This window comes from Pipistrellus hanaki (genome assembly GCF_964339955.1).
Source record: "Pipistrellus hanaki genome assembly, chromosome: X".
Classification (NCBI taxonomy): Eukaryota; Metazoa; Chordata; class Mammalia; order Chiroptera; family Vespertilionidae; genus Pipistrellus; species Pipistrellus hanaki.
This window is the reverse complement of record NC_140524.1, coordinates 86,187,008-86,201,960: the sequence shown is the minus strand read 5'-3', so window position 1 is coordinate 86,201,960 and position 14,953 is coordinate 86,187,008. Positions and strand designations below refer to the sequence as shown.

Sequence of the window (14,953 nt, the reverse complement as noted above, 5' to 3'; positions counted from 1 at the left end):
CAGTAGGGGGTGTGCAAGAGGCAGCTGATCAATGATTCTCTCTCATCGATATTTCTAACTCTCTCTCCCTCTCCCTTCCTCTCTATTAAAAATCAATAAATATATATATATTTTTAAAAACTGTTTAGTTAAAGAGGTTATAATTTTATGAAGAAATACAGTATATGAACTCTCTAGAAAGGACCGATGCAAAAAAAGTATCATACTTTCAGAGTGATCCTAAATTGAGGGATGATAGCCCTGAGACAGGATGTAAGGTTTCTGTTTTAAAATGCAAACTACTGAATACCATATATTTCCTGACCCAGTAGGAGGTAAGTTCCCTATCAATTAACTCTATTAATTCCAAAGGAAGAAAATGACAATGTAAGTTATCACCAAATGTTCATTGAGTTGAATTTATAGATCCATTCCTTCAGTTTAGTAAGTAACATGAAAACAACTAAGCCATGAAAAATTACAGGTGATAAAGAACTAAGTAAAGCTCTAACCGATTTGGCTCAGGGGATAGAGCGGCAGCCTGTGTGGACTGAAGGGTCCCAGGTTCAATCCTGGTCAAGGGCATGTACCTTGGTTGTGGGCACATCCCCAGTAGGGGGTGTGCAGGAGGCAGCTGATTGATGATTCTCTCTCATCGATGTTTCTAACTCTCTATCCCTCTCCCTTCCTCTCTGTAAAAAAAAATAATAAAATATATTTTTTAAAAAAAGAACTAAGTAAAATAAAATAAAAAGATCAGAGCTAGGTGGGGCCCAAGGAGATTACTAGTGCTTTAAACCAGAGCTCGACCTGGATTCATTCCAGTGGGAAATACTTTTGATATCATTATAATAAGCTAATTATTAATAACTAGAGTCTGGGTGCATGAAATTCATACACAGGCAGGGTCCCTAGGCCTGGTCGGTGATCAGGGCCGATCAGGCTTTCCGGGCGGCCGGCCAGGGCCTTCCTTCCCTGGCTGCCAGCCAGGCCTTCCTTCACTCCACGCTGTCCCCTGGTTGTCAGCGCACATCATCGCGAGTGATCAAACTCCCAGCTGAACTCCCGAGGGGACACTTTGCATGTTAGCCTTTTATTTTTTTTTAAATTTTATTTGTTTGTGTTTTTTTTAAACATATTTTATTGATTTTTTACAGAGAGGAAGGGAGAGGGATATCGGTAGATAGAAACATCAATGACAGAGACACATTCATCAGCTGCCTTCTGCACACTCCCTACTGGTTATGTGCCTGCAACCAAGGTACATACTCTTGACTGGAATCGAACTTGGGACCCTGAGTCCGCAGGCCAACACTCTAGCCATGGAGCCAAACATGTTAGGGTGCATATTAGCCTTTTAGATAGACAGACAGATAGGGAGATAAGGAGATAGATAGATAGATAGATAATAGATAGGAAAGGAACAAAGGGAAGGCCAGACATTTCTGCAAGTTCCCTGCAAAACATTGGACTAGACAAAGGGAAGATGCCCAGTAAAGTTGGAATGACTAGGGAAGACATGGTCTATCAGAGATAAAAGGTCTTTATTTCACTAGAAGACAAGACAAAATGAATGTGGTTAAAGAAAGTGGCCTTAGTGGCATTTACTAAATAGAAAAACAGTAAGAAAGAGAGTGAACTCTACAAACTTTCAAAAATAGACTCAAAAGTACGTAGTCCAACAAGTTATAAATTTGAGACTCAAAATTCAATTCTACAGTTTTAGGGACTGATGACACAGCCCAAGCAATTGATATATGAGGAGAATCTTATTTGCTACATTTTTTTTTTACCACCACAACAAAGATTATCCAATCTAAAATGTTGATAGCACCGAAGTTAAGAAATCCTGCTCTGTCACCCTTGCTCCCTACACAAGAAAATTTAACAAGAGTTCTAGTTGCCACAACACAATGCCAGCTCTAATAAGGTAAAATATATCTTAATATCACTATCATTGGTGGGTAATCTACCTGTAGCATGCATTGAGACACCACACCCTCTGGAATCTCAGGGAAACGTTGTCGGAGGTCAAGGAGAACCTGCATATCAAGCTGTGGACTGCTTTGCGCCATGCCAGAGCAAATGGTGGTCAAGTTTCTCTTAGGAAATGGATGCTAACCGGCTTTCCAATAGCAATGGTCTTCCAACACCGCAGTCATTTTCTATTAAAAGAAATTAAGGTATGGTTACATTTAATTACATATTTCATTTTATTCAAGGAGAAACCATTAATATATTAAAGTGGAAGGTTGGAAACCTAGCCAAAGACTTTTCTGATGTAATATAGTCATCATTGGTTTAAACACAAGAAAAGCCAACCCCCAACCCCCAAACTTCAATTTCAGTTAATTGTTAAAAAAAAGCTGATACATTAAAAATACATAGTAGTATTATTTGGCAACCATACTTTTCCAGTCTTGAGAAATCCTACATATATATATATATATATATATATATATATATATAATTACTCATGTTTTCCCAAGGGCTATCACATCACTTCTCTAAAGCAGCACAAGTATTTTGATGTCTGAAATAATAAAATAAGGATACAAGGACTTGATAATATCACCACAAAGCATGCTTGTCCTGTTTGCCTTATATTCTCTCTGTACTTTGAAGCCAAAAGGTTTGAATTTCCAGTCTGAGTGAAAGAAGCCCAATATCTAAATGAAATAACTGGGGGGTGGGGGGAAATATGTAATTCTTTCTTTTAAAAAATGATGTTGGTGGACCATCAATAGTCAGACCTTCCCAGCTAGGCTTTTACCTAGCTCTGATGCCACTGGCACAGGTGCTAAAATGGCAGAATGTGTGATTAGAGTTTAAGCAGAGGAAATTTACCCCCAAGCATACTGACACTAGTTGAGTTAAGCACCCATGTAAATAAGGCAACTCGTGCAGTAATAATGAAATCATAAATCAACTAGCAGCACAAGGGTCAATTAACCAACCTACTTTTTAATCCTTATTTTCCTTTTATTTAAAAAACTAGAGACCTGGTACATGACATTCATGCTCCTGCCTTGAGCATCTGCCCGCTCGTGGTCAGTGCATGTCATAGTGACTGGTTGTTCCACAGTTCAGTTGATTTTCATATTATAATAGCCTTTTATTATATAGGATTGATTTTGAGGAAGAGGGGGAGGAGGTGTGGGAGGAGGGGGGAGAGAGAGGGGGGGGAGAGACATCAATGTTAGAAGCATAAATGTGAGAAACATAAATTGGTTGCCTCCCACACGGTCCCTAATGAGGGATTGAACCTGCCACCTTTTGTGTATGGAATGACACTCCAACCAATTGAACCACACTAGCCAGGGTTTATTACAGTGGTGCCTCGCATAACGAACGCCTCTCACAGCAAACTTTGGACAGGTTTTTCATGAAACCATCGGCCAAAAAGCAGAAAATGGATGAAGATGTGCAAGATTCGGTAGACTCTACTTAGTCTGTCTTAAAATTTAAAAAATGTGTTTTTTAAAAAAAAATTATGTTTTTAGATGTATCTAAATAAAAATATGTCATCTTAGCATATTTTTTTTATGTCATCTTAGCATATTTTATGCTACAGAATGAATTATTTTTTTTAACATGTATTGTTATGGGAAAACGCATTTCACATAACGAACTTTCCGCATAACAAGCTTGCTCCTGGAACGAATTAAGTTCGTTGTGTGAGGCACCACTGTATTTCCAATTTTTTACTACTTTTTTAGTATTGATTTTTTAGAGAAAGAGAGGAAGGGAAGATAGAAAAAGAGATACATCTATGAGAGAAAAACATTAATTGGCTATATCCTGCACACACCCTATTGGGGATCAAACCTGCAACCCCAGACATGTGCTCTGACCAGGAATCGAACAATGAACTTCTGGTTCACAGGTCAATGCTCATCCATTGAGCCACACCAACCAGGCAATTTCCCATTTTCAAAAGGCAAAAACAAAACAAAACAAAAACCCATACAGTGTCTCATAATATTTCTGCTGTGTTCAGTCATTAGTCAAATATTTTTAAGAATGAGAAATAATCATCTGCATCTTCATAAGATTCCATGGAAGCAATAATTATAAAATACATGTCTAAACCACACACATACGGGAGAGTTATCCCACACCAAATCTTCTATTTCATGCAAATAGGTCCCAGAACTGTAAATCATACCATTACTTAAAGCAATGTAGACTACTACACTGCATATTTTACATAAAATGTATTGACCCAGTTGGTGGGGCCCAGCTGCTTGAGCATCATCCTGTGCACAGAAAGGTCACCAGTTTGATCCCTGGTCAGGGTGTGTGCAGAAGGTAACTGATAAATGTTTCCCTCTTACACTGATGTGTGTGTGTGTCTCTCTCTCCCTCCACCTCTCCTTTCCCCTCTCTCTAAAATCAATTTTTTAAAAGTTAAAAATAATTAAAAATAGAATACTGAATTACTTTTGCTGGTTTATAATTAAGTAGATAATTAAAAATAAATTTATAGAGTTTATGGAATCGCTAATCTGACTTTCATTATAGGCACAAAATTTCATTTTGCATCCAATCTGCTGACTTTTACTGGGCATCTAGATGTCTCTTCTTCCTTCCAAACCAAGACTATCAAGAGTTATGTACTCTTTGTATCTACAAGGTGTTCACAAAGCTCCTATGTATAAGACTCTGCCTAACCATAGGTAAAAAGAGCCATTAGGGACTGCTTAATGACTTCCAACAATCTACACCAAAGATGTCTAAGGAACATGAGGGAAAAAGTAAAATGTGATTGAAGAATATAGGTTACTTCCAGTGCACACATGCATGGATCTTCTGGCCATTTTGTATTATACCGATCCCTGCAATTCATTCCTTAGTCTATTCTAATGTGGCTGATCTCACTGTTCCACAGAAATACTCTCCCCATCATCTCTCTGCCTCTAAATCCAGATGATATATGTATTGCCCCTTGACCTCTGAAGCATCTGTTACTACTGATCTATGCCCTTTGGCCTTTGAAGCATCTGATACTACTGATCACACTCCTTCTTTTCACAGTCTCTGTGACACCATAGTAGCACGGTTTCTTCCCTCCTATCACATTAATGTTTCCCTTGTTTTTGCCCTCAACTGCCTCTTCTTATTCTACCTGTTTTTGCCCAGTGATCACACCCACTACTGTTTCAAAAATGTTTAAAGGCTGATGATTCCCAACTTGATATCATAGCATCAGACTCTCTCCAAGACTCCAGACATATAACCAACTGCCTAAAACAGCACCATAAGGATATACCCAAAGCTATCAGTCACTATGTCTAAAAAGGAACTCCTTACCGCAGCCCTTCCCAAAAGGCTTTCTGTTCTCTCCATGAATGTTACCACTCAGTAGAGCAAATTAAAAATGTGATCCTTGACTTCCTGTTCTTGCACAACCAACTAAACAGTGTGTGAGATCAAGTGGGTCATGGTTTATATCCTGGTTCTGGCATTTATTAGTCTGTAGAAAAGATATTCAATCCTTATAACTTTGAAGCTTCATCTGTAAAATGGAAATAACAGTAGAATTTAAATGGAAAACAGTCTTAAGTCAGGAAGCATTAGTTACTATTATTCAGGGCATGTCTGAATATTATTCTCATCAACTTCCTCTGGTCTCCCCATAGGTCTTGCCTTCCTCCACATCACTGCTAGAGTATTTGTTTTCTTAGATGCAAATCTGGTCTTGTCTCCATCCTTTGCATAGATGTCCTGTACTGCCTTTTCTCAGGGCATTATCCCACAATCATCTATCTGCCTGAGACACTTTTCTATTGTCCTCCCCCCCCTCTGATTCCCCAAGTCACCCCGATACCCTATATCCTATATGTTGGCACTTTCCAACGACCCCTTCCCCCTTCCTTAGTCCTACTGCCTTGCCTCTCCTCCTACACTGAGCTAGAGGACTTTGCACTGTGCTACCACAGCAGGCTGTGCTTATCCTCACAGGAGAACCAACACTATACTGAAGCCACATATGTACCTGAAGGTCTCATATAAAACTGAAGCTCCCCATGAAATTAGCTGTTATGCCAGAGAGTGAAGAAGTACTCAAAAAATAATGGGAGCTGGTCGCAGGACCTGTGAGTCAGCTTAAAGAGGATCCCACTAGCCAAATATTTGACAGTTTAAGCACCAAAATAATTAAGGATAGTAATGGATTACAGGCCTGTAGACGAGAGGAACCCTTAAGTCCATATCAATAATAGTTAAAAATACACACTTACATAGATGGAGAAGGGAGAGCTTTTGCTTAGAGTAGAATCCAACTGGCAAACATGCAGAGTGCTAGAGCTGGAAAAATCATTTTTTAGCTATCACAGTATACAAACTGCTAGCAAAAATCACCAATGAGTGCAATCACTTAATAAGTCTAGGGGGAAGTATGAATTAGAAGCAGGATATATAAGTGGTCTTAAAGTATCTCCCCAAAGAATTGCTGATTAATTGCATGGGGGAAATTTGGTATACAGTGGATAAATTGAGCAACATCTTGATTGGGTGAATAAATTAACATCATCAATAAAGGACGGATAGACAGCATTCACCTCCAGATGTGATACCCCCAAAATATATCACTTTATAGTAATCCAGTCATGGATGCATAACCTGAAATGGCTCATGAGGAAACAGATAAACCCCAAATGAGAAATGTTCTATTAAAACAATGTAGAGAGTAGGAAACGGTGAAAATGTCATCTTAAAAATGCCAGTGTCATAAAAGATTTAAGGCTAGAAAAATATCAGAGATTAAAGGAGATAGAGCCAGGAAAACTAAATTGAATACCTGATCCTAGACTGAATCCTATACTAAATGGGGAAAATATTTTTTGAAAATAAATGGATCAATTGAAAAAACTGAAATGTGGATGATAGATCAGAAAAGGTATTAATTATTCAATTTACTGACTTGAATTTGACATCATCATCCATGTTTCTCTCTTTCTTCTTCCCTTCTCAGAAATTAATAAAAATAACCAAAGGACTTGTGTGCATGCATATAAGAATAACCAATGCACACAGATACCAGGGGGTAAGGGCATGAATGGGAGAGCACCGGTGGGGGGGGGAGGGGGCAATGAGAGGATAAGGACACACATGTAATACCTTAATCAACAAAGAAGGAAAAAAAGAAATCCAAGGACAGATCTCTCTCTCTCTCTCTCTCTCTCTCTCTCTCTCTCTCTCTCTCTCTCTCTCTCTCTCTCTCTCACACACACACACACACACACACACACAGTTAAAATTAGCCCTGGCCAGTGTAGCTCAGTTGGTTGAACATTGTCCCATGCATCAAGTGGTCCCATTCCATTCATGGCCAAAGCACATGCCGGGGTTGCGGGCTTGATTCCTGGTAGGGGGTGCACAAGAGGCAGCTGATTGATGTTTTGTTTTCACATTGATGTTTCTCTCCCTCTCCTATCCTCTCACAAAATATCTTAAAAACACACACCAAGCACTCAAGTTTTACAGTAACGTATTTCTGTATTTAAGCCCATAGAATACAATGAAAATGAAGCATTGTCATATACTATCTTATAGATTTGTATATGATATAAGTCAAAACATCTATTCTTGTCCACATATAGTTGACCCTAGACCAACATGGGTTTAAACCACACAAGTTTACTTATATGCAGATTTTTTTCAATGAATATACAGTTGGCCATATGTATCCTTGGCTTTCACATCTGAAAATTCAACCTACCTCAGATAAAAAAAATATTTTTGATCCTTGTTTGGGAATCTGCAGAGCCAGAGGGTGACTGTATGCATTGTCCTATGCCATTTTATATAAGACTAGTGGCCCAGTGCAAAAAATTTGTGCACATTAAAATGGAGTTAGGGAATTAATTAGAGGAAGTATTTTAATATTGCTATTTGCCCTTTCTCTATAATAGAAGTGTTGGAGATGAAAGAAAATTAGTAAGATGTATATGAAAATCTTCCTCTTGTCAGAGTCTGGGGTACACTATGGGACACAGAGTCAAGTCTCCACCCACCCATGTGTGCCTCAAAATTGCACGAGACGCAGACCCAGCTGCCCCCTGCATTGGGCTAGATCCATACCCAGCCGGTTCCACCCTTGTCAAGCCCTGTTGGGCAGGAGGCATAGCCTGAGGTCCTCCCGCCTGAGGTCCTCTGTCAATCTCTGCCGGGTGGGGGGCATGGCCTGTGGCCCCCTGTCAAGCCCCATGGGGGCAGAGGTGGGGCGCAGGCTCAGGTCCCTGCTGATTGCTCGTTAAGGCTCATTATGGGAACTCAGCCTCCACTGTGGGCGCAGCCATCTTGTGTTACGGAAACCCCCGCCTCTGCTGTGGATGCCACCATTTTTGTGGTGAAGTGACAGTCAATTTGTATATTCCCTCTTTATTATATAGAATACTTGAGCACCTGCAGATTTTGTTATCTCCAGGGAGTAGGAGTGGGGGGAGTAGTCTGGAACCAATCCCCCATGCATACTGAAAGACAACTGCAATTAAGTTTTGGGGGAATCAAATGTTATTCAGATACTCAACTGCATGGGGTCAGCACCCGTAAACCCCCACATTCAAGGGTCAAGTGTATATTAATATATGCAACAACTATGCAAAAGTTAACATGGAGTTTATCTCTTAACATTATACTGAGATGCTAGTTTTTATACAATATTAAAGTGATAAGTGATGATTTGACACTTTAAAACCAGGCAGAGTACTCACGCACTATCTGAACTTAACTGGCTAGCCTAGGATGTGACCAAATTCCTAAGACACCCTTGAAACACCCCCACTAAAAACACAGATGGTCACAGCTGTGGACTGTGGAGCTATGTAGGCAGTAACCCTAGATCAAGAAAGAAGAAATAGTGAAGGCATAAATCACACAGTTCCATAGCCACAAAACCCAGGAGAGTCTTTGGGGTCAAGCCTTTATTTCTGAAGGCAGGACAAAGACTGGGAGCTTAGAATAGTATGCTTTAGTGTGGAATCACTCAGGCTTCCTCCAGTAGTGCAGCTACACACCCTACCCAACTCAGGAGTGCTAGCACCATAAGAAACAGCAGCTGCAGGAATTTCTCCCAATAGAATTCCTCCTTCCAAAGAGAGGAAACTCTCCAAGAGCTCTCTTGTGATGCTACAATTCTCCATACTCTAGAAAATGACCTTGACACCTAGTGCTTTCTTTCCATGAACTTTTCTGAGCCCAGCAAATATGGTCAGTACTGTTATAGCCCTGACTGTTTACCTGTGCCAGAATTTTAGCTAACTTACTAAAATAATTACATTACATGTTACAAACCAATGATCTGTGAACTGAATCCATCCCACCCACCTGCTTGGTCAGAGTTTTAAAAAAAAAAAAGTTGACACTTTAAAATGGAAATTATACATAAAAATTTGAATATCTAGCTTTCCTCTGAAAAATCAGATCTAGCATCTGGTTGAAGCTAAGTAGTCACTCCCTATTTTAGAAAGGACATATACTATCCATCTTGCCTAGTGTCTACAGTGTCTCAGGCACTGAGGCCTGGCCTTGCTTTATTCATTGACATAGTTGCTGGATCTGTGACACCCGTAATGTGTTCGAAAGAGAAGCTTATAGATAGTACGGTATTAGTCTAGTCTAGTGTGTCTTAATGGTATGCTGTTAATGTGGTAGTCTGGAACACAATTCTCCATCATGAAAGCCTGTTCCATGTGTCATGAGATCTTTAGCATCCTGGCCCCTCCTGTAAAATTCTAAGAATACCCCAAAGTGGGGCCTAGGGAAGCAATAGTATTCCAGGCTGACAACTACTATTACCGTGCTAAGTTTGGTGAGGTGAGCATTTCCCAGGTTTGAAGAAGAGTTAGCTTTGCTTTAAGAGGCAAAAGAAAGAAAACAAGATTAAAAAGAAAAGAATTGCCAGGCCACAGTGGCTCAGTGGTTGAACAACAACCTGCTGTTGGATCCCTGTATATTACTCTTTATTTCAATCAGTGTATGCTTAATTTCTGATTGGTCCTTTTTCATATCCTTGAAGTATCACTACATTTATCAGAAGTTTCTAGGAGATTCTTGAGTAACTTTATAACAGTGGATTTGAACTCTATATCCAGTAGTTTGCTTTCCTCCATTTCTGTCACTTGCGACCTGTTTCTTAGACTCTGAATTTTGGCTAATTCCCTGTGTTGATAGAGTGGCTTTTTGTGCTAGGTGTCCTATAGGGCCCAGTGGTTCAGCCTCCCCAGTTACCTGAGGTGGACACTCTTGGTGCACCCTTTTGTGGGCTGTGTGCACAGTCTTGTTGTTGTTAAGCCTTGACTGTTGTTATCCCTAGGAGGAACTTGCCTCCAGGCCAATTAGCTGTTAGGATAAGCTGTATCTATGATGGGGAAACTTCTGTGCTGGAGACACCCTTATGGGGCAGGACTTCCTTCAGTGGGGCTTTGGTGCTCACTGAGTCTGCCCCCTGAGTGTGTCCTTATGGATCTGATGAGTTGTTATCTGGAGGGCCCCATTCTGACCATTGGGTATATTGGCTCTTGGATCTCCAAGGAGGTGCAAATTTAGCTCTGCCTGAGGTCATCCAGCAGGAGGTACAGAGAGATCTGTAGATTCCTCTTCTTTGTTTGGGGTTTGGAAGTGCCCAGATGTGGCCCAGCTGTGAAGCAATACAAGCTGCTATGGAGCCTTGCAAGTTCTGGGGCTCTCTGACCCAGCTGCAGTTTGTTAGGAAATTTTAGATTCCAAAGGACAGGCCAGGCCATTCATATACAAAAGCCTCTGCATACAGCTGGGGTTGGGTTGTAAATTGGGTGGGGCATGGTCTCTGGGAATCAATAGGGCGGAGCAAACAGCAATGGCTGACCTTCAGCCCTGCCTTTAGTTGCTTCCCGGTCTCAGTGTCTTGTGGTAATTCCCGCAAGCAGCTCTGAGAAAAAGCTGCCCTTGTGTTCTGGCCAGATGCCAGACAGTCCAGTTTCCCCCCCATATGAGTCTGGGTCCCCAGAGTCTCGCCTGGAACTGGAGTACAGAGCAGTTGGGAGCTTGTATCTCCCTCATGATTTAAAAAGATAACTGAGTCCTCAGTTGCCAGCCCTTTCCTCGTGTGCCTCCATTCCTCCGCACTTTACTTCTGCACCTCCTCTGAGTCTCAGTGTGCTTTTCTCTTGCCTTCTAGTTGTAGAATTTCCACTCTGTCAGCCTTCCTATGGTTCTGGATGATGTCTGTTTTGTCTTTTAGTTGTAGTTTTGAAGTGGATGTGCGAGGCAACAAGTTCAGGTGTTCACCTATACCGCTATCTTGGTTTTTCCCCAAATAATTTCTAAAACAATCATCCTATATGGTTTTCATTACAGTGGAATCCAAACAGTCACATAAATGCTGCATCTATTTCATATTGTTTTATATTTTCAAGAGATATACATGAACCAAAACAATATTCACATTAAAAGTATCATCAAAAGCATTGTCAAGGCCTAGTTGGTTTGATTCAGAGGTTAGTCCTGGAGAGGATGTGGAGGATAGGAAACCCTAGTGCACTGCTGGTGGGAATGCAGATGGGTGCAGCCACTGTGGAAAACATAATGAAGTTTCCTCAAAAAATTAAAATATGGAACTGCATTTGGCCCAGTGATATCACTTTTAGGATCACTAAGAAACCCAAAACACCAATCAGAAAGAATGTATGCACCCCTATGTTCATAGCAGCACAATTTACAATAGCTAAGATCTGGAAATAGCCCAAGTGCCCATCAATAGATGAATGGATAAAAAAGGTGTGGTACATTTATAACATGGAATACTATGCAGCAGTTAAAAAGAAGGATCTAGCACCCGTTGAGACAGCAAGAAGGGACCTGGAGAATATTATGCTAAGAGAAATAAGCCAGTCTGAGAAAAATAAGTATCACATGATATCACTCATATGTGGAATCTAATAAACAATATAAACTGATGAACACAACAGATCCAGAGACATAGAAGCATGGAACAGACTGTTGAATCTCAGAGGGAATGGGTGGCTGGATGGAAAGAGATCAAGCAAAGACCTTGTATGCATATATGCATAACCCATGGACACAGACAACAGGGTGGTGAAGGTCTGGGGCAAGGGGCGGGAGCAGGCTAGAAAGGGTCAATGGGGAGAAAATGATGACATATGTAATACTTTCAACAATAAAGATTTAATAGAAAAATTTAAAAATACACGTGTTAAAACACACACACACACACACACACACACACACACACACACACACAACCTGACAAGGTCATCAAAACAAGGGAAGTCTGAGAAACGGTCACAGCTAAGAGGAGCCTTAGGAGACATGAAACAGAAAACACATTATGTAAAAACAAAGGAAATGTGAATTAACTGAAATATGAACTTTAATTAATAATAACGTTTCAATACTGTTCAATTAATTTTAACAAATGTACCATGCTAACGTAAGCTACTGATAAGAAAGGAAATGGGGCACAGGGTATATGTGAACTCCCTGTATTATCTTCTCAATTTATCTGTAAAATTAAAACTGCTCTGAAAAATAAAATATATATAAAATTTTTTTAATTACCTCAAGGTGGTTCATGAACCCTGGCATAGGCGTCTTATTCACATCTCCAGTTCTGAAAGCACCTTCTTTTCAGTAGTCTGGAAGTCTAACAAAATGAGACAGTTATCCTTCTGCTAACTTCCAAAGTCAACATGGAAGAATGACAAGAATTCATAAACCTCTGATGCTTTAAAGTAATACAATAGGAGACAGAATGCTAGACCACACTTTTTAGGGCAGGTGGTTCTTCCCCAATTATCGTCACAAGCTGAATTTTCTTTTCCTTTAGGTCACAAATATCTTCCACAGCAGCAGTTAAAAAGACAAAAAGATAGTCCAGCCCTAGCTGATTTGGCTCAGTGGATAGAGTGTCAGCCTGTGGACTAAAGGATCCCAGGTTCAATTCTGGTCAAGGGCACATGCCTGGGTTTCGGGCCTGATCCCCAATAGGGACATGTAGAAGGCAGCCAATCAATGATTCTTTCTCATCGTTGATGTTTCTGTCTCTCTTTCCCTCTCCCCTCCTCTCTGAAATCAATAAAGATATATTAAAAAATAAGAGAATCCACCACTCATTTTCTTAAGACTTATGCAGCACATCTGATTGTGACTTACCATCCTAAGCACCTCAATTCTTTTTAAAGAAAGGATGAGCCTGGGCCTACCAAGCAACTATAACATTTTCTATTGCATAGCTAAAATAGCATATCACTTTTCTAAAAATACTATTATATAACCCATTTTTTGTTCTATGAAGAATAATTATATATAGAATAGTAACACTTTTATTGGGTTATTTTGACAATTGAGCATTCTCTCTTCCCATCATTTAGAAACTACCTTCATTCCCAGTAAACGTAGTAATTCAATGTTAACTTTATAATTTTAGGGCAAATATTGGCTTTATAGCAGAGCCATCATGTATACAAGTTTCTAATTAATCTCCTAACTCCACTTCATTTTATAACCACAGTAGAGCTAAAATAACATATCTTGTTTATACTGTATAATTTCAGCACTTTATTCTTCTTTTAATCTTAATTCCTGTTACTTTATCTTAAACATTATCCAATAAATGAACTTCAAGCATGAGCAAGAAGTACTGTGCACCTACATGAATGCTGTCTACTATCATATGTAATTGCCTTTTCCAATCTTCTAACAGATGACAATGCAAAATCCACCCCACATTCATGTTAACCTCTACCATCAAATTTTCAATCTTTCTACACTTCTTAAATGCCTATTAAAAGTCATGGTGTGTTGTTATCACTTTCAGCACTTGAAATACTGTTTATTAATTTTTAATTCTCCTCTAGATTTTATCACTATAAATCTTGAGAATGAAAACCAAACATGCCCTTTCAGCTATAGTGCCTTGTGCACATTAAATATTTTGTAGGACTTTTAAATAATTGAAAAACTAATTTGTTCTGGTTGTCTGGTCAATTATTAAATGATATTATTAAAAAAAAAAAAAAAAAGACAGGATAGAATGTTGAAAACATGTGCCAGAAGCAGATCATCTCCACATTTTATTACTTAAATAAAGAAATTACTTAGAACACTGGTTTTCAAATGGTGGGTTGTGACCTCTAAATACATTATATAATAAATTTATAGGGTGATGACAAGTATTTTTTAAAAATAATAAATATAACAGAATATATTATAGTGTTTCACACATAGTAATGGTAAATATGATTTAAAAAAACTTATCTGAGGGATGTATGTGTTTTAGATCATGATTATGTATTTCTTACTGTGGACTGCTTTGCAAGACACTGACTTAGAATACAGTGAGGTAGTCTAGGTTACGTAAGAAAAATATTTAGCACCTTTTTCCTTTTATCTGGATAGCAGTTTTGAATTAACAAAATGGAGTTATTTAAGAAACTTCTGGATATGAAAGTTAAAGCAATTCTGTTATAAAATACTTTAAAATATATTTTATTGACTTCAGAGAGGAAGGGGGAGAAGTTGAGAGAGATGAAAACATCAATGATGAGAAAGAACCATTGATTAGCTGACTCCTGCATGTCCCCCTACTGGGGATTGAGCTGGCAACCTGGGCATTTGCCCTGACTGAGAATCGAATCATGATCTCCTGATTCACAGGTTGACCCTCAACCACTGAGCAACACTGGCTGGGCTGTTATAAATTTTTATGTGACGTTTTCCAAATGCAGCCTCACTGTGTTTTGTGCAGCTCCCTCGCATTCTATTAGAGGTTCCTGCCTTCTAAATGATTTAAAAAAACGAGTTATTAGTGTCATTAACCTACAGATTCAAGATCACAAATTGCAGCCTACTGTAAGGGTATAAAAGATTTGCAAAAATGCCACTGATAATAATTTCTTTAACAATATCTAGCCTGACAATATTCCTGAATCCCTTATTCATAGCAGAGTAGGGTTTAGTCCTATAATGCATT

The 14,953-nt window shown here is 39.2% G+C and overlaps 1 protein-coding gene across 11 annotated transcripts in view; it reads right to left on the bottom strand.

Moving 5' to 3' along the window:
- Positions 1-14,953, bottom strand: part of TAB3 (TGF-beta activated kinase 1 (MAP3K7) binding protein 3) — a 74,150-nt gene that overhangs the window by 39,591 nt on the left and 19,606 nt on the right. For 8 of the 11 annotated variants that reach the window (XM_084869588.1, XM_084869583.1, XM_084869593.1 and 5 more), the window contains 2 exons: positions 12,541-12,625; positions 1,953-2,144 (listed from right to left, as the gene is read on the bottom strand). In XM_084869588.1, coding sequence (XP_084725714.1) covers positions 1,953-2,054 — 102 coding nt within the window. In that variant the 5' untranslated portion in view covers positions 2,055-2,144; positions 12,541-12,625. Of the gene's footprint in view, positions 1-1,952; positions 2,145-5,292; positions 5,498-12,540; positions 12,626-14,953 lie in introns of all 11 variants that reach the window. The other 3 variants (XM_084869591.1, XM_084869592.1, XM_084869589.1) reach the window with 2 other exon arrangements.